The sequence below is a fragment of the Peromyscus californicus genome, unplaced genomic scaffold, assembly GCF_007827085.1.
Source record: "Peromyscus californicus insignis strain IS unplaced genomic scaffold, ASM782708v3 Scaffold_4__1_contigs__length_199733344, whole genome shotgun sequence".
Lineage (NCBI taxonomy): Eukaryota > Metazoa > Chordata > Mammalia > Rodentia > Cricetidae > Peromyscus > Peromyscus californicus.
Window position 1 is genome coordinate 145615491 of NW_026294562.1, and position 18546 is coordinate 145634036.

General features: G+C 39.3%; 1 protein-coding gene across 1 annotated transcript in view; it reads right to left on the reverse strand.

Annotated features, from left to right (window-relative positions):
* The window catches only part of Oca2 (OCA2 melanosomal transmembrane protein), a 284223-nt gene that overhangs the window by 136288 nt on the left and 129389 nt on the right, over positions 1-18546 (reverse strand). The window contains exon 18 of the mRNA XM_052763431.1: positions 9457-9584. Within this exon, the coding sequence (XP_052619391.1) occupies positions 9457-9584 (128 nt within the window). The remainder of the gene's footprint in view (positions 1-9456; positions 9585-18546) is intronic.

The window sequence follows — 18546 nt, forward strand, 5'->3', positions numbered from 1 at the left end:
TGCAGTACAGTAATGAATATAAATGAGAAGAAATTGAGACGTTACAGCCTTTCCTTCATGGCAAGGCAACTAAGCGATTATGCTCAGTTTGGTTCCAGTATTACTAGGCTGGCACAGACAAAGGAGAAAAATATTAAAAAAAACCAATTGTAGGTTATTAAATACCATAAAGCTATAAAGATGTGCAGGGGGAAAAAAGGATTAAAAAATCTAAAACAATCCACACTAAACACCCAAGAAAGCAAAGGCCATACAACCCTTCTCTCAGAACCGTCACTGCTTTCACACTCACAACTGGATGAGGGGTGGTAGGCATTGTGGGTAAAGCAGGTGTAATCCAGTTCCAGTGGATCTCATCTGCTTCTACTGGATGCTCTACTAATCTGACAAAGCCCTGGGTATTCCAATTAAAGAAATATGGAAGTAAATGGCAATTTGGAAAATTTACCCATATTAAAAAAAAAAAACTATACATAATACCCCCACATGGAGAAAAATGCCCCAGAAAGACCATTGAATCTTTGAAATATTCCAGGTCCATTTTAAACACTCTTGGTGACTGGGCTTGCATTGCTACATTTCTTAGTTGCTGTTCTCTTGCTGTGAAGAGATACCCTGACCAAGGAAACTCTTATTTTTTTTTTTTAAAAAAAAGCCTTTAATTTGAGCTTGCTTACAGTTTCAGAGGCTTAGTCTATGGTGAAAGGCAGATGTAGTGCTGGAGAAGTAGCTGAGAACTATATCCTAATCCGCAGGGAGAGAGAGAGAGAGAGGCGGGGGGGGGGGAGGAAGGACAGACAGACAGACAGACAAACAGAGAGAGACTGGGCCTCACATGGGCTTTGGAAAGCTCAAAGCCCATCCCCAGTGACACACTTCTTCCACCAAGGCCACACCTACTCCAACTAGGTGACACCTAATCCTTGTAATCTTTTCAAACAGTTCCACTCTCCCTGGTGATCAAGCATTCAAATATGAACCTATGGGGGCAATTCTTATTCAAACCACCACACTACAGAGGACTTTCTTATATCAGAGTTTACATGATTAAACTCACAAACACCTCTCGAAGAAAAACTAGCTGCTGAAGTGATTGCTTAGGAATGATTCCCTCTTCGAAATCACCAGTCTTTGACCATGGGGGACAAGAAAATCAACAGGCACAGAAGGAAGGAATATGGAGAGCTTGACTTCAGAATGACCACAGTGGAACCAAACCGTCATGACAATAAAGTTATTTTTAAGACGTTAATGTCTCTAGAAGTTGTCCTATGATGTATGTAACAAAGCCATCTCTTAAATCTTCATGAGAGTACTGGCATTTGAACCACAACCAATTTCCTATCCCCCTACCACAGGCTTAGCCTGATGGAGGTATGAAGATAGGGCACAGTTCTAGGAGGCAGAGACCACTGGCCTTCCTCAGTTTCTAGCTCTGTATTGCATTCCTCACTCCAGGAGAGTTGGTCAAAAAGATCAAAGGATCTCTACTTCTACCCCAGACCCTCTAGATGCTGCTGCCACACAGATCTGGCCACACACACACACACACAAACACACATACATGCGAGCACGTGCACACGCACACACACACGCACACACCTTTTTACTTTTCTGGTTTCTGCAGTTATTATACATACAATCTGAAGATTTGAGGTTAGGAAACTCAGAAGAGCTAGAACTTGCAACATTGGTCTTTCTGGGACTTGGGTACTTCACACAATATGACTTTTTCTAGATATATTTGTCTGTAAATTTTATGATCTTGTTTTTCTTTACAGCTGAATGGTATTCATAGTGTATATGCACCAAATTTTCATTATCTATTCATTGGTTGAAGGGCATTTAGGTTGTTTTCATGATTTAGCTATTGTGAATAGAGCTGTAATAAACGTGGCTGAGCAAATACCTGTAAGTACATATGGTCTCTGGGTATATGCCAAGTGGTGATATAGCTGGGTCACATGGTAGATGTATTTTTTAGTTGTTTTTAAAATCTCCACACTGGTTTCTGGAGTGGCGGAACCAGTGAGATCACACCAATAATGAATCACAGTTCCCTTTTCCCCATATCCTCTCCAGGATTTGCTGTTGGCTGTTTAATTGATCTTTGCATTTCCCAATAAGGTTGATGGGCACTTATTGAGATTTTTTTTAGCAATCCTTTTTTTGTGTGTGTTTTTTTTTTTCATTTTGAGAAGTGTCTGTTTGGATCTCAGGCCCACTTTTTGTTGTTTCCATTCTTTGGGTTATTTGGGGTTTTGGGGGGGGGGCTTTTTGTTTGTTTGTTTTTGTTTTGGTTTGGTTTGGTTTGGTTTTTAGTGTTCTGTACAGTAGACCATGTCTTCTAAACTCTGAAATGAAAAATAACCCATTTCTCCACTCCTATCAATATGCTGTTTGAAGTCTTTACTACAATGATAAGAAAAGTGAGAGAAATAAAAAGAATATAAATAAGAAATGAAAAATTAAAATTATCCATATTTGTGAAGAAATGAACCTATAATTAAAAGATCTTGATACCTCTGCTAGAAAATTCTTAGATATGGTCAACACTTTTAGTAAAGTAGCAGGATATAAAATAAACTTGCAAAATTAGTAGCTTTCAGCCAGGCGGTGGTGGTGCACGCTTTTAATCCCAGCACTTGGGAGGCAGAGACAGGCAGATATTTCTGAGTTCGAGGCCAGCCTGGACTACAGAGTGAGTTCCAGGAAAGACACAAAGCTACACAGAGAACCCCTGTCTGAAAAAAACAAACAAACAACAACAAAAAAAATAGTAGCTTTTCTATATACCAAAATTAACTCATAGAGAGAGAAATCAGAAATAAATCATGTTCAATGTATCTTCAAAAACAATAATACTGGCTGCAGCACACAAGAAAGTGGGCTTTGCACCCTACCTGGGGAGCATACTAGAGCTGACCCTGTTGTCAGGGTGCAGGTGAGCCAGCCCTGCTGTCCTGAGAGCAACAGAGCTGACCCTGCCCCTAGCCTCATCTACTATGCAGGGGCACAGGTAAGAGAAAGAAGCCCTCCCCTCCCCACAACTTGCTACCTGTGGCAGGCAAGAGAGCTGGCCCTGGGGTCAGGAGAGTGAGAGAACTATCCTTGCCCCTCACCAGCTGCAGCACAGGAGAACAGGCCCTGCACCCTGCCTGAGGAACACACTAAAGCTGACTCTGTTGTAAAGGGCAGAGGTGAATGAGAACAGGAGAGTTGACTCCCCCCCTCCCCACCCCCATCGCTTCTACAGCTATTGGAAGAGAGGGTCCTGTCCCTCATCAGAGCAAAACAGTAGAGCTGGCCCTGGTGATAGGAGTGTGGGTGACCTGGATCTGAGGACCTAAAAGTAGAAGAAATGGCTCCGCTCCTTGATTTAGGCAGCACTGGGTGGGCTAGGCAAAGAAGTGATGGAGAGCTCACCCAGGTAGTGACTATGAGGGGAAGCCAGCAAGCTGGCCAACCCAGCTACCACCCAGGCCCAGAACCAGAGCTATGAGTTGTCCCACCCCAATATCCACCTCATCTATGAACTGTTGGAGCAGGTGAAGAGGACAAATGTACAGATCCAAAACAGCAGGATCCCCATGACACAGGACAACAAGAAGATATCTAAGAGGAGCCCCTGTGAGAGCCAAGTATCATAGCAGAAGCTGACCAATGACTTGTGGCAATGGACACTTACAAATAAAGATGAATGGACTAAAGGGTAAACTGTGTGACTCAGCAGGCCATGCTACAGCTTCCACAACAAGATTCTTCTCTCTCTCTCTCTCTCTCTCTCTCTCTCTCTCTCTCTCTCTCTCTGTTTTGTTTCTTCATTTTATTTGGTTTTTGGTTTTTCTTTTAAATTTGGTTTTGTTTTGGTGGGGGTTGCAAGGGCAGGGGGCAGATGAGAGGGGATGGGGAGATGAGTGGGCTCAGAATCCACAAAGAATCAATAAAAGTTTAATAATAATAATAATAATAATAATAATAATAATAATAATAATAACCTACAAAGAATGTGAAGACATCTTCAATGAAAATTTTAAGACAGAATCAAATGTGTTCAGCCATGGCCCAGAAATGTATATGGCCAAAAATAATAATGAACACAGTCTAACACAAAATCATAAATTATTTAAAATATTATGAGGTGGTTGGGTGGTTGGGTGGTTGGGTGGTTTATAACTCTATTGTTCAGTTCTTGAGTGTATACAATGTTACAAGGTTAAATACACCTGCTAGATGATGCAAAGAATTTTCATGTTTATAGATTGGCAGGTTTCATATTGTAAAAATGGTCATATCATTAAAAGTAATCTACAGGTTCAATACAATCCCCATCAAAATATTAACAACAGAATGGAAAAAAATCTAAAATTTCACATGGGAGACAAAAGACTCCAAGTAACCAAAGCATGATGAAGCAGGAAGAATAGGGCTGGAGACATCATAATACTTGATTTCAAACTGTATTACAGAACCATAATAGCAAAAATTGTACTGTACTAGCACAAAAACAGACATGTAGACCAATGGAATAAAACACTGTTCCCAGAAGTAAGCTCACACAGCTATAGCCTCCTAACAAAGGTTCCAAAAACATAAAAGGAGAAAAAACAGCCTCTTCAGCAAATACTTCAGGGAACATTGAATGTCCACATGTAGAGGGGGTAAATTAAAACTATCTTTCTCATCCTGTACAAAATCAATTCAGAATGACTCCAAACCCTTGATGAAAGACCTTAGAATCTGATACTGCTGAGAGTAGCACAAAAATACTTCTAGGAACAGGCACCTAGACGTTTCCAAAAGGTTTCTAATAGCAGAGAAAAATAACCCCAAGAATTGAAGAAAAGAATTATACAAAATTAAAAGGCTTCTGTGTAGCTGGAGAGCTTTTCTCTCTGGGTCCCACCAAGTCCCGCCAGTCCTGGAGCCCACTTATAAAATAAGCACAGAGACACTTACATTATTTAAACTGCTTGGCTATTAGCTCGGGCCTATCATTGTCTAGCTCTTACTCTTACATTTAGCCCATTTCTATTAATCTTTACTTTGTACCAGTACTTTACATCTTCCTTGTCCTGGTGGCGGCTCCAGGCAGTCTCCCCTGCTCTGCCTTCCTGTTCCCTCAATTCTCCTCACTGTTAGTCCCACCTATACTTCCTGTCTGGCTACCAGCCAATCAGTGTTTATTTATACAGAGTGATATCCACACCACTTCTGCACAGAAAAATCATGATCACCAAAATGAGGAAACAGCATACATAATGGGGGGGGGGGGAGCTTGGCCAACTACATATCAGACAGGCAGTTAATATCTGCAATACATAAATAGCTTCAAATATTAAGATCAAAATAATAAATTATTCATTCAATAAATATGCCAGTAAACTCAAAAGGCAGTTCTCAAAGGAGTTAGAAATGGCCAATAAATACCTGAAAAAAAAAAAAAACCTTCAACTTACTGCATCAGAACATGAAAATAAAACTTCTTTGAGATGCTATTTGACCACAGTCGGAATTGCCATCATCAAGAAAAAATTACAACAAATGCTAGTGTGGATGTGGGATAAAGGGAAGACTTATTCCCCACTGGCGGAAATTTAAACTGTGTAACCACTATGGAAATCAGTTGGAAGTTTGTCAAAAAGCTAAAATTAGATCTACCACATGATTCAGATATACTGCTCTTTAGCATGTACCCAAAGGACTCTATATGCTACTACAAAGATACTTACTCATCCATGTTTACTGATGTGCTCACGAAAGCCAAGAAATGGAAACAGTCTAGATACCCATGAACATCATGATGAATGAACAATGAAAATATGGCATATTTGCACAATGGGCAGTGTAACATTGGGACTCAGCTATTAGGAAAAAATAAAATTATGAAAGATGGATGGAGCTAGAAACAGTCATTCTGAATGAGGTAACTGAGACCCAGACAGACAAAATTCAAATGTTTTTGCTCAATTGTAGATGTTAGCTTTGATTAGATGTGTGTGTTTTATTTGGAATACCCATAAAGATATAGAAATTAATAAGGGCCTGTGGGGAATGGCTTTCAAGGGAGGGAAGATAGAATGCACTGGTATAATGAGTTAAAAGAGGCAAGATATAGGAAGGGATAGATTGTGGTGGGTGAGGGAGAACAGAGGGAATCTAAGAGAGATTTAAAAAAGCACCAAAGACACCAGGCAGTGGTGATGCATGCCTTTAATCCCAGCACAAGAGGTAGAGGCAGGCAGATCTCTGTGAGTTCGAGTCCAGCCTGGGCTACAGAGTGAGTTCCAGGAAAGGCATCCAAGCTAAACAGAGAAACTCTGTCTCAGAAAAAAAAAAAAAAAAAACAAAGACTTGAGAAAACTAATATAGAAACCTACTACTTAGAAGTGCTGTGGGATGGTCTATATGTCAAATGTGTTGCTGATTGGTCAATGAATAAATCACTGATTGGCAGTGGCCAGGCAGGAAGTATAGGCGGGACTAACAGAGAGGAGAATTGAGAGAACAGGAAGCTGGGTGGGGGAGACACTGCCAGCTGCCATCAGGATAAGGAAGATGTAAAGTACCGGTAAGCCACAAGCCACGTGGCAAGGTATAGATTAATAGAAATGGATTAATTTAAGCTGTAAGAACAGTTAGCAAGAAGCCTGCCACGGCCATACAGTTTGTAACCAATATAAGTCTCTGTGTTTATTTGATTGGGTCTGAATGGCTGTGGGACTGGCGGGTGTCAGAGATTTGTCCTGACTGTGGACCAGGCAGGAAAACTCTAGCTACATAGAAGCTTCTAAAATACATCTATACACACACGTAACAAGGATCAAAATGGAGTTTCCCCATAATGGAGCAACAATGTTCCTATCAGACACCAGAAGCTAACAAATAAAAGACCCAGTACTGGGAACAGGTTACCTCTATAGGAGTTGTTGCCTAGTGAGGTATCAAAGACCCCTAAACATTATTATAGGCTATTGTCAATGCTGCTGGTTACCCTCAAGAACTTGACAGGAAGACCCTATTGCCAAAGATGTCATATATTTGAGTACATGGAGGAATCGAACTCAAATTGGCCTGGAAGCTTCATCACTACTGACTAGCTTTCATAGTGATGAAAGATGCTAAGCATGCTACAAGAGGATGTAAGTAATCATCTTAACAAAGTGTGAACCTTATGCACTACCATAAAAACAACCCGGGCAAGACATGCCCACTGGTGCAATAGTGGCATGAACATTATGGGAGTAACCCATCTCTTTCTGCTTGGATTGAAGCTCAGCTCCACAAGATGAAATCCATAGCCAGCACCGTCATCAGGCTAAGAGCGTATGGCTAGACAGGTCATGGGTCACAGGCCATAATTTACTACTATTATTCTGCACAATGGACATAGTATTAAAGTGACTCCTGGGGCTTATCATTATCCCATGAGATCAATGCATCTCAAAACCATTATCAGAGAAGATTCTATCTTCAGTAGATGGTGATTAACACAGGTGCACAGATTAAGAGACAGCAGAATGTCCATCCCTAAAGAAATATTGTACTGCATCCCTCACCCCAAGGTTCAGGAACCATTGAAGAAGAGGTGGTACAAAGAGTCTAAGAGGCTATGGATGACTACAGGAAACAGTGTCTGCTAGACAAGGCAGGGAAGCTCCACATATTAACTCACAGCACTTGTGACACTGTGCATAACACCTGTGCAAGCCCAAGCCAGATTAAATCCCAGATTTCTGAGGTGCTATTGGCAATTGTTATCTACTGGAATGGAATGTGCAGTTTTCTCCAAGAATGTAGGCCCTGGTAAGTCAACCATGCTCCAGTGAAAGACCACACATCAAAGAATGTTTGGGTAGCATAAATTAGCCAATAAGGAAAAAAAAAGGGACACAAAGTTAAGTGATAAGTGAAGTTGGGGAAGTGAGAGTGAATAGGATCAAAACACATGAAATTCTCCAACATCTGATAAACCAAATAACAAACAGTGGTAAGGGAAAGAGGAACCTTATATAATGTTGGTAGGAATATAAACTTACGTAGCTTCTATGGGCCTTCAGAAATATTCTTCAATAAACTCAAAATAGAACTACCATACAACCCAGGTATACCACTCCTGGATACATACCTGAAGAATTCTAAGCTAACATACCACGAACATACATGCACATTGGTGTTTATTCCTGCACCATTCACGGGGACTCCACCTAAGACACTGAATCAGCCTAGATGTCCATAAACAGATGTGTGTGTGTGTGTGTGTGTGTGTGTGTGTGTGTGTGTGTGTGTGTGTGCTCATACACACATACACACAGAGATTCACATGATGGATATATAATCACAGACACAAAATGAAAGTTTTTAGCTGTAAAATAATATGAGATCACATTTGCAGGAAAATGGATGGACCTGGAGACCATTATGAAACCATCTTAAGCCAGACTCAGAAAGACAACTGTTGCATGTTTTATCTCATATTTGGAATCTAGATTTAATTGTTCATGTATGTGTGTGTGTGTGTGTGTGTGTGTGTGTGTGTGTGTGTGTGGAGAGTCATGAGTGTAGATGAGGGATCATAAGTGGAAATAGGAACAGATTGTCAGGAAGTGAAGAAGGGCGGGAAGGGAGAGGCTAATAGAATATGTCGGACATGAAAGCAGAAGGGAGAACTGTTTGGGAGAGGGAAACAGGCTAGTAAAAAGTGGAGCAGGGAAAACGGGCGGGTCTGGCAGAAGGGGGATGAGTAAGAAATAAGTATGATGTGTGCATGAAATTGTCATAATAAAAGCCACTACTTTGTATGCTAATTTTAAAAATAATTTTAAAAAATCAAAAACATATTTCCAGGAGTCAAATAAGCCATTACTTAGAAATTTGGGGAATAATTCTGCCTTAGAAAGTGAAAGCACAATGCAGGTTAAACATGAGGGATACAATGAACCCGTGCTTAGGCGGGGACCCTTTGGTGGGTAGTATTTTTGTTAGTTATTTTTTTTTTCTTCTTCTCTGTTTGAGGAAGGCACACATTTATAAACAATGTCTCAAGGTTAAAATACATATTGTGAATATTTTTGGTAACAGTCACAATCAAAAACAGTATTCACTCAACATTGTGCAGCCTAAGTCAGTTCCTTTTGCCCAATGAACTTGCTCTAGCAAGCCATTTTTTCTCCAGTCTTAATTTTGAGCAAATGCTATAATTTATTAACAAATTAAATTAAAATAAATTCACATGTTACAAAAACAGTTGAGGAAAAAGAAAAGAAATAGCAACCAAATTAATGGGTTTTTGTGAGAAGCATTCAAATGACTGAGATAAAATACACTGGTCACCTTAACATGAACCTCCATCATTTTCCATTCAGTGAAGATGCAGAAAGACTCGAAGCCTTAGGCTTCACTCTGGAAACCCAAAATCAAGTGGAAGTTCGCACAGCCAGAGTTCCACAGTCTTACCTCCATCAGTACAAAGAGTGCCGCAAAGAAGAGGAGAGTCACCCATTCTACTCTGTGCACAATGATCTCAAAGTCATGAGTGTCAGCTAAAATTAGCAACCAGATGGCACCCAGAATCGCAATCCATCCTGTAAAACAAGCAAAAATCCATCCTGTAAAGTATCGACTGCTAGCACACCAGCGGACGTTTTATCTTCTGAATGGTTTATTTTGCATTGAAAACAACTGCTGTATTGCAAACTGTGTACATTTAAAAGTATAATTTCTATTTTAGCTTATGTATATATTCATGAACCAATACCACAATCGAGATAATGGGTATATTCATCACCCCAGAATTCATGCCCACCCATGCGCTGTCCCGTTACAGATCCTTCTGTCACTGAGCACATACACTCCCAATAAAACGTGCATCTCTTATCTCTATAGCGCAGTTTACATTCTCTGTATTCTCTATAAATGTAGGGTTGTAGTCTCCTCTCTCTCTTCCTCCTTCCTCTCAATGCTACAAATCAAACCCAAAACCTCACGTATGTTACACAATGTCCTACCTTTGAGATACTCTCTGGCCCTCGCATTCCCAGTTGATCTAGTGGCACATATTTTTTTTTCTAATTACTTCTCAGTGGACAGACAATCTTGTCAGAAAAGCAACACTTAGCACAATTACTTTAAGGTTCTTCCCTTATATTATGTGAGTCAAATGTCAAGTTTTTCACCAGTCAGTGGTACGCCATTATCTGGCTATGCCATGATATGTATCCCATTTACCCATTAAGGACTTCCCAATGGTTTCTAGTGTTTGGGTATTACCAATGAATATGATATAAATATTCACAGAATGATTACAGTGACCTCCCTCAATGTGAACAGAGCCTTGAAATAGGGCAACAAATCAGGCTAGACCTGAGAAATGCAGTCAGTCGCCTTTAGAGGGCACAAAGTCGTTAGGACTGTCCCCTTACTCCTCAGATTTCCTGAATGTCAAAGAAGACACATTTTTTTCATTGACTGTTTTTATGCTGACCAACATCTGGGCAAGTTCTAGCCACTCTTGGTGGCTGAGCATTGTAAGGCAGCTCACAAATCATATCACACAAGAACATTGGAAATATTTCAGAGCATGCTTTGTGTAATTGCTCATTTGCCAATGAGAAAAGAACATTAATAAATAGCAACCACTTGATTTGAGAGATTCAATAATTGTCTTAAAACATACCTTACTCTTTTACTGATAACTCATAGAAATATTTGTTTAGATGGACTTTTCTTTAAAATCTATGCCTGAAAAGCTGCATGCTGTCTATCAAAATCACTTTCAAAAGGTCAGCTATCTTAGCATTTGTGTTGTGGGATATTTGTACACTGTGTGAAGATATATTGCTGTGATTAGTGTAATAAAAAGCTGAGTGGCCAATAGCTAGGCAGGAGAGATAGGTAGGACTTCCAGGAAAAGGAGAGAATCTCAGAATGAATCTAGGCACATAAGGAAGATGTCTTATGTGCCTAGACAACAGAGTACAGTTTCCACAAGGAAGCATGTGGAAAGCATCTGAAATGATCAAATCTCACAAAATTTCAAAATTCTTGCTAAAGTTATAAATATCGAGAACTTGAAACATGGCCACACACAACAAATGAAATAGTTGACAGACCTATAACAAGTCTCTTTCTTTCTCTCTAACCAGCTCCCAAATAATTACATGGAGACTTATTAATTAATTTATTATTTATTTATTAATTGTTATTTATCATAATTAATTATTACTAATTCTGAAAGCTTGGCCAATAGCTTAGAATTTTTCCTAACTAGCTCTTATAACTTAAATTAACCCATTTATATTAATCTATGTTCTATCAAGTAGTGCTACCTCTCTTCCATCTTTCACCTCCTGTTTCCTCTCTGTGTCTCCTGACTTCCCCCACAATCTCAATTCCTCCTCCTCTTTCTTTCTCTCCCTGGAAATCCTGCCTATACCTCCTGCCTAGCTATTGGCCATTTAACTTTTTATTACACCAATCACAACAATACACCTTCACACAGTGTACAAATATCCCACAATACAGACCTTACTGCCTCTAACATGATGACTCCAAAGCAGAGATACTCAGAGTATTAGGAAAAATCCCTAGTCCCAATATTTCTAACAAGCCTGTAGATATGAACTGCCTTCATTTAGTTTTACACAAAAAACAATATTAATATGTTTGATATAACTTAGATTGTCAAGGTTAATTGCCAAAGAGAAAATAGTATTAATAAATAGTAACCACTTGAATTGAGAGTTTTAATAATGGCCTTAAAACATACCTTATTATTCTACTGATAACTCACAGATATCTTTGTTTAAATGTACTTTTCTTTAAAAAGTCTGTGGCTGAAAACTTACAGGCTGTCTATCAAAATCACTTTCAAAAAGTCAGCTGTCTTGGTGTTTGTGCAAACTTATGTGATACAAGCTATTGGAAATGAAAAATGAAAAGTGGATGGTCCATTAAATTCTTTGCTCCACTCTCAAATCACTGACCTGTGTGTGCTCAACATAGGAAACTGGTTACATTACTCAAAACACAGTAGAGCAAATGAAAGGAGACCAGGAAGTAGTAGTGTTTGGAGAGTTGTAGCTGAAACACAGCCAACCTTGCAAAATGCACCTGTGGGTTCCTGTCAAAAGTCTGTATAAACCAGAGGAGAGGAGCCAGCCTTCTTAACTCCATATCTCAGTGCCTGTATGATGGCCAACAAGTACAGGTCAGCCAGATCATTGAAGTTACTCTAACAACCAAAACTCCCCCAGGTTCTCAGAGATCTCAACAATCTCCAAGGAGAAATGTACAAATCATCAATCAGCAATGGACAGAAACAGCTTCCCTCAAAAGGAAGTCTTTATTGGAAAGTGAACAAAAATTGAAACCTCATGGAAAGGGAAAATCAGTTTCCTCCAATGGAGTATCACTGGAGTATCAACCACATCCCAAGGCAGGCCTCATTCCCACAAGTTGGCCAACACAAATTAAATTTCATGTATTTTTATGCACATTTTGTTTGTTTTGTTTTTGTATTTTTTGTCTAATTGGGTTTTTTGTCTATTTTGGTTTTTTGGTTTGATTTACATTTTTTGTTTGTTTTAATTTTTGAAAGAGAAGAGAAGAACATGAAATTGAAGAGTAGAGAGGTGGGGAGGATCTGGGAGGAGTTAGGAGAGAAGAATGTGATCAAAATATATTGTAAGAAAAAAAATTAATCAAAAAGTCTTTATTGACAGTGGCAGAACATATTTCCATAATTACAAATGTATCGAAATTCATCTAGGGAAGAATGTCAATGTGAATATCAAATAAGAACTCCAAAAGTCAATTCCCCCTTAAAAGAAATAAAATTATGGTGAGAGTTTTGGAAATCTGGAAGTTTTTTAAAGCTTTTAGTAATGCAAAGGGTAAGCTGAACACTGATAAGAACAAGTTCTGATCTTAGGAAGGAGATTAGTAAGTAGAAATCATTAATATCAGAGGCTGTGGGACACCATAAAGCAGACCAATATATGAATCATAAGAATGCTAGAAAGAAAGGCAAAAGGAGAAGGACAGAAAGAATATTTGAAAACGTAATGGGCAAAACTTCCCAAATGTAAAGAAAAAAATAATCTCAACATCCAAAAAAATTCAATTAAGTTCAATACGGACATATTCCAAGAGAACCACACTCAGATACATCATGGTAAAACTGCTGAGAGACGAGACAGGCACAAAGAGAAAGTTTTGAGCCAGTGAAAAGCAACTGACCGTTAACTCAACAAAATTAGCAATCACATGGTACTAATGCTGGAAGGCAGTGGGACCACAGAGTCAAAGTGCTGACGAAGAAGAAGACTCAACCAAGAATTCCATACACAACCAAACTGTCAAAATGAAAGACAATACTGAATTCCTATATAAACAAAAACTAGGAAAACTCACGGATACCATTATTCTAGGAAATACTAAAAGAAGTCCTTGAGTCTTAAATGAAAAACATTTGGGAAAGTTACTCCAGCCATATGAATAAATAGCACCTATGGGAGCATTTATGTAAATAAAAACAATATAAGTATAATCTTTGTACCTTTCAAATTATTTAAAACACGGACATCATAAAGCAATAATTGCAAAACAGTGAACATAAAATATCTAAAGATTAAAAATTGTGTAACCATAATAGCACAAAAGACAGATGAGAAATCTATAAAGAAGAAAATTTTTTATATAATCAAAATTAAATTGATGTTGATCTCAACTAGACTGTTGTAAGTTAATGTGTTTCTTGCAACAACCATGACAGTTATTAAGAAAATAACTCATAAAATAAAATGATATGGAACTAAAATCACTTTGGAAGCATCTTACACAAAAATAAGAAATGGAAGAATAAAAAGACAAAACAATGTAAGATACACACATAATTTGTAAGAGACACAGGGCTCTTAAGCTCATGGGAAAGCACCAGGGAAACCAGGAATGCTAACCATGCAAGGTTGTCTCTTCAAAGGAGAGATGTGGAACTAGAAGAAATCCTGAGTGAGGTAACCCAGACCCAGAAAGACAAACACGGTATATATTCATTCATAAGTGGATATTAGATGTAAAATAAAGGATAACTATGCTACAATCCACAGACTAGAGAAGATAGGTAACAAGGAGGATCCAAGTTGGGGATACATGGATCTCCCTGGGAAAGGGAAATAGAAGAGATCTTCTGGTTGGACTAGGGGTGGATGGGCATGGGAACTTGAGGGACCAGGTTGGAGGTGGTATATAGAGGGGAGAGTATTGAAAGATATGTCTGGAAAGGGGAAAGGTATTTCAGGGTTAGAAACCTGATGCAAGGGAAACTCCCATGAATCTATAAGGATGACCCTAGCTAAGACTCCTAACAATAGTGGATACACAGCCTGAATTGGCCATTTCCAGTGATCAGATGAGTGACTACCCCAACTGTCATCAAAGAGCCTTCATCCAGTAACTGATGGAAACAGATGCAGAGACCCACAAAGCTCAAGGAATCCTGTAGAAGACAGGGAAGAAGGATCATAGGAGCCAGAGGGTTCAAGGACATCACAAGAAAACCCACAGAAACAACTAGCCTGGCTCATAGGAACTCACAGAGTCTGAACCAACAACTAGGGATCCGGCATGGGACCGACCTAGGCCCTCTACATACATGTGACAGTAGTGTAGCTTGGTCTACTTGTGGGACTCCTAATAATGGGAGCAGGGACTGTCTCTAACACTTTGGCTGACTCTTGGAAACCTATTCCTCATACTGGATTGCCTAAATACAAGGGGAGGTGCTTAGTCTTACTGCAATTTGATCTGCTATGCTATATTGATACCCATGGGAGGCCTGCCCCTTTCTGAATAGAAACAAAGGAGTAGATTGAGATGGGGCAGAAGGGAGGGGGAGGAGGGAGTAGGGGAAACTGTGGTTGGAATGAAAAATTAATTAATTAAATTTTTTAAAAATCACACAGAAAGAGAGGGGGTGTATAACATGTTTTCCAACCAGAAGGCTGGGAATAGATGTGGTTAATAACCTGGTAACCTCTGCGCTATCTGTATGGCCAGGCCACACCTAACTCCTCCAGACTCTTACATTTATCTCAGTCTATAGTGCTGTCCTCTTCCAGATCCTTATCATGAGCTGCTTACCTTGAGCCTTATCTTTATGGAAGATGTCACTTATACTTTACAAATTTCTATGTAATCATGTCTTAGGCTTTGTTATACACACAGGATTGAGTTCATTACTACTAGGAAATTTGTTTCCATATTGTGTTGTGCTTAACTATGCCTGAAATAAACTACCTGGTGCCAGATTCTCAAAATTTGAATTAACACCGGCTACTGAGTCATGTTGAACCATATTTCCTTCTTGCCTCATGTGGACTGACACTCTGCTGGCCATGGTGTTTGCAGACACTCCCCACAAAAGTTAATAGTGAAGTATAGATTAATCTCTGTCATCTCAGTAATCACATTGAATATAAAAAATATTAACCACTCTAAACAAAAGGCAGATACTAGCACATGAATGATTCAAGTATATGCTATACACAGCTAAATGGAAAGTAAAATGAAAGAAAAAGACACAAAATAAAGCCATGAGCCACATGTGATAGCACACACCTCTAATCCTGGCTGTTAGGATGCTGAGGCAGGAGGACCATGAGTTCAAAACCAGCCTGGGCTTCAGAATGTGTTTGAGGCCAGGCTGAGTCCCTTAGTGCCTGCCCCTAAAACCCAAGGGCTCAAAATGCAGCTCAGTGACAGAGCACTTGCTGAGCATGCACTACGCATGGACTCAACTCTCAGAGATGTAAGACTGAATGTAGATTAGTAAGAGTAAGTAAGTAAATATTGGATTGACTGTGCTGATGCCAGGTAACAAAGACTTCAAGATGAAAGAAACTTGCTCTGAAGAGTGTATTACATGCTGGCAAAGGAGGAAATCCACCAAGAAAACATTACAAGTCCGTAAATGCCTCTAACACAAAGCTTTCTAGTACATAAAGCATAAGATGAAGTAATTGAACAGACAATTCAATAATGTTTGGAAACTTCAATACCCTCATTTCAGTAATGGACAAAATGCTGACAGATGAGACAGAGAGACTTTGAATCAGAAAAGGAAAAAACTAGACCTACTGGGTGTCGGCACACTTCTTTACACAAGTCAACACAAAATTTCTTGTGTCCATATGAAAAATTCTCTAAAACATTATTCCTTAAACAAATACTAATAAACTTATGAGTATTGAAATCACAATAAATTAGATATCTACACTGGAGTGAAATTCAGAAGTTAATGATGAAAGAAAACTTGGGAAATACAAAAATATATGCAAGTGAAGCACCATGCTCCATAAATTCTTTAATAGGGTTTTTTTTAAAGTTCAAAAGTAAAATTTAAAATTCCTTGAAATAATAGAAATGGAAACGCAGTAGAGCAGCATTGTTGAAAACACATAAGGCAATAAGCACATAAGATAGCCTGCTCCAAAAGACCTCAGTGCAATCACTTAAACTTTGGTGCTAAGAAACTAATAACAGAGCACTGTAAACCCAAAATAAGCATAAGAAAGAAAATGGTAAAGGCTGTGTTGGAAATTAAAGAAAAAGAAAATACACAAAGCAATGGAAACATCAATGAAGCCAAGATTGGCTCTTTGAAAAGATAAATAAAATTGACAAATATTTAGCTAAATGTTTATGGTTTGAATGCAAAATTATCCCCAACAGACACATGTGTTCAACAATTGGTCCCCAGCTGGTGGTGGTGTTTGGGGAGGTTGTAGAGCCAGTTGAGTATGGAGCCTGTCTAGCATGGGCCCTTTAGGTTGTGGGAAGACTCTACTTCTAGGCCAAGCCATGGACAGTGCCAACATGGGCCATGCCCCTCCCAAACACGGGGACTGTAACCTTCTAGTTCGACTCAGAGTAAATCATTCACCCATTAAATTGCTTCTGACAGATATTCTATCCCAGTGATGAGAAAAGTAACAGATGCATCAACTGGCCATGAAATGCGGATTAACCTACTCCGATAACTGAATTTCATGTTAACCCACATAAAATGCAGATTAACCTACTCCGATAACTGAATTTCATGTTAACCCACATAAAATGCAGATTAACCTACTCCGATAACTGAATTTCATGTTAACCCACATAAAATGCAGATTAACCTACTCCGATAACTGAATTTCATGTTAACCCACATAAAATGCAGATTAACCTACTCTGATAATAACTAAATCTTCAGTTCTGTTAATCCACATGAAGTGACCAAACTCTTAAAACACGCAAACCACTGATACTGATCCACGAAGAAATAAACATGTGAATAAAGTTTTATCCCATAAAGACCATGCTCATAGTTACAGTGCTTCTGACAAAGAAAACAGTTCTCTTCTTGCAATGGTTCAAAGGCAATGGTTTAACAAACGAAACTGAAGAGCTAAAAGTTTAAAACTAAAAGAGACAGGCATACATCCTCATGACCTGTGAGTAAGCAATAGCTAGATGTAATGCCAAGATCACAGTATTCAAAGAGGTAAATCGAGCCTCCTCAGAATCGAAAACCTTTGTAATACAAGAGGTACACCATCAGCAAAGCCTGGTGGTAGAACTGTGAACTACCAGATACTTGGGAGGCTGAGCATGAAGAAGGAAACCTTCAAAGCTAGTGTGCACTACAGTGAACTTAAGGCCAACCAGGAGTAACTTGGTGAGGACCTGTATCAAAATAATTTCAAATGGAGCAGCTGGGGATACAGTAGAAAACTTGCCTACCATTTGTGAGGTCCTAAGTTCGATCCCAAATACTATAGCAGCTGAATGAGGACAAGGAAGAGGAGGAGTAGCAGGAGGAGAAACAGAAATCATCTAGAGGCGAGTTAAAGCCCAGAGGAGGAGGTACTTAGGCTATATGCAAACATATGCCATTTTAATTAAGGAACTTGAGCATCCAAAGGTTTTTGGATCCCTGGGGAGTGTTGGAATCATCTCTCAAAGATACCAAGAGACAATGATACCAAGCAGACACTAGAGGGACTAACGAATATATTAGGAGCTTTGCAGAATGTTTGTCCAGCTAGAATGGCCCCCTCCCCCTAAAAATTATGCCCTTGGACATTACAGCCATGTGTTATCATGTGGCCCTGTCCTCCTGGCTGGCATTTCCAGTGTTAGGGAAGTAACACTACCTGTACCAATCAGACTCTTCACCTGGGACTCTGAAGCTCCAAACAGCTTTTTCCTTGTGTGTGTCTGAAGCAGATTTATAACCTGATTGAAGAATTGTCAGGAAAAGAGCAAATGCATGGCAACTGAGAGACCAGCAGGTTTGCCCATGTGGAGCAGCATCTATCAGGTGCACCACTCAAAGCCTGTCCTCATCTGACCTCTGCTGGCAGCCCATAATCATCCCCACATTCCTCTCTGATGCTTAAGACAAATCAAATAGATTGCTTGTCACTAAAAATACTCCCTCAAAGACAACAAATAAACTGCTCGGAGACAGAAAGACACTGAGACACCTCATGTGCATCAGAC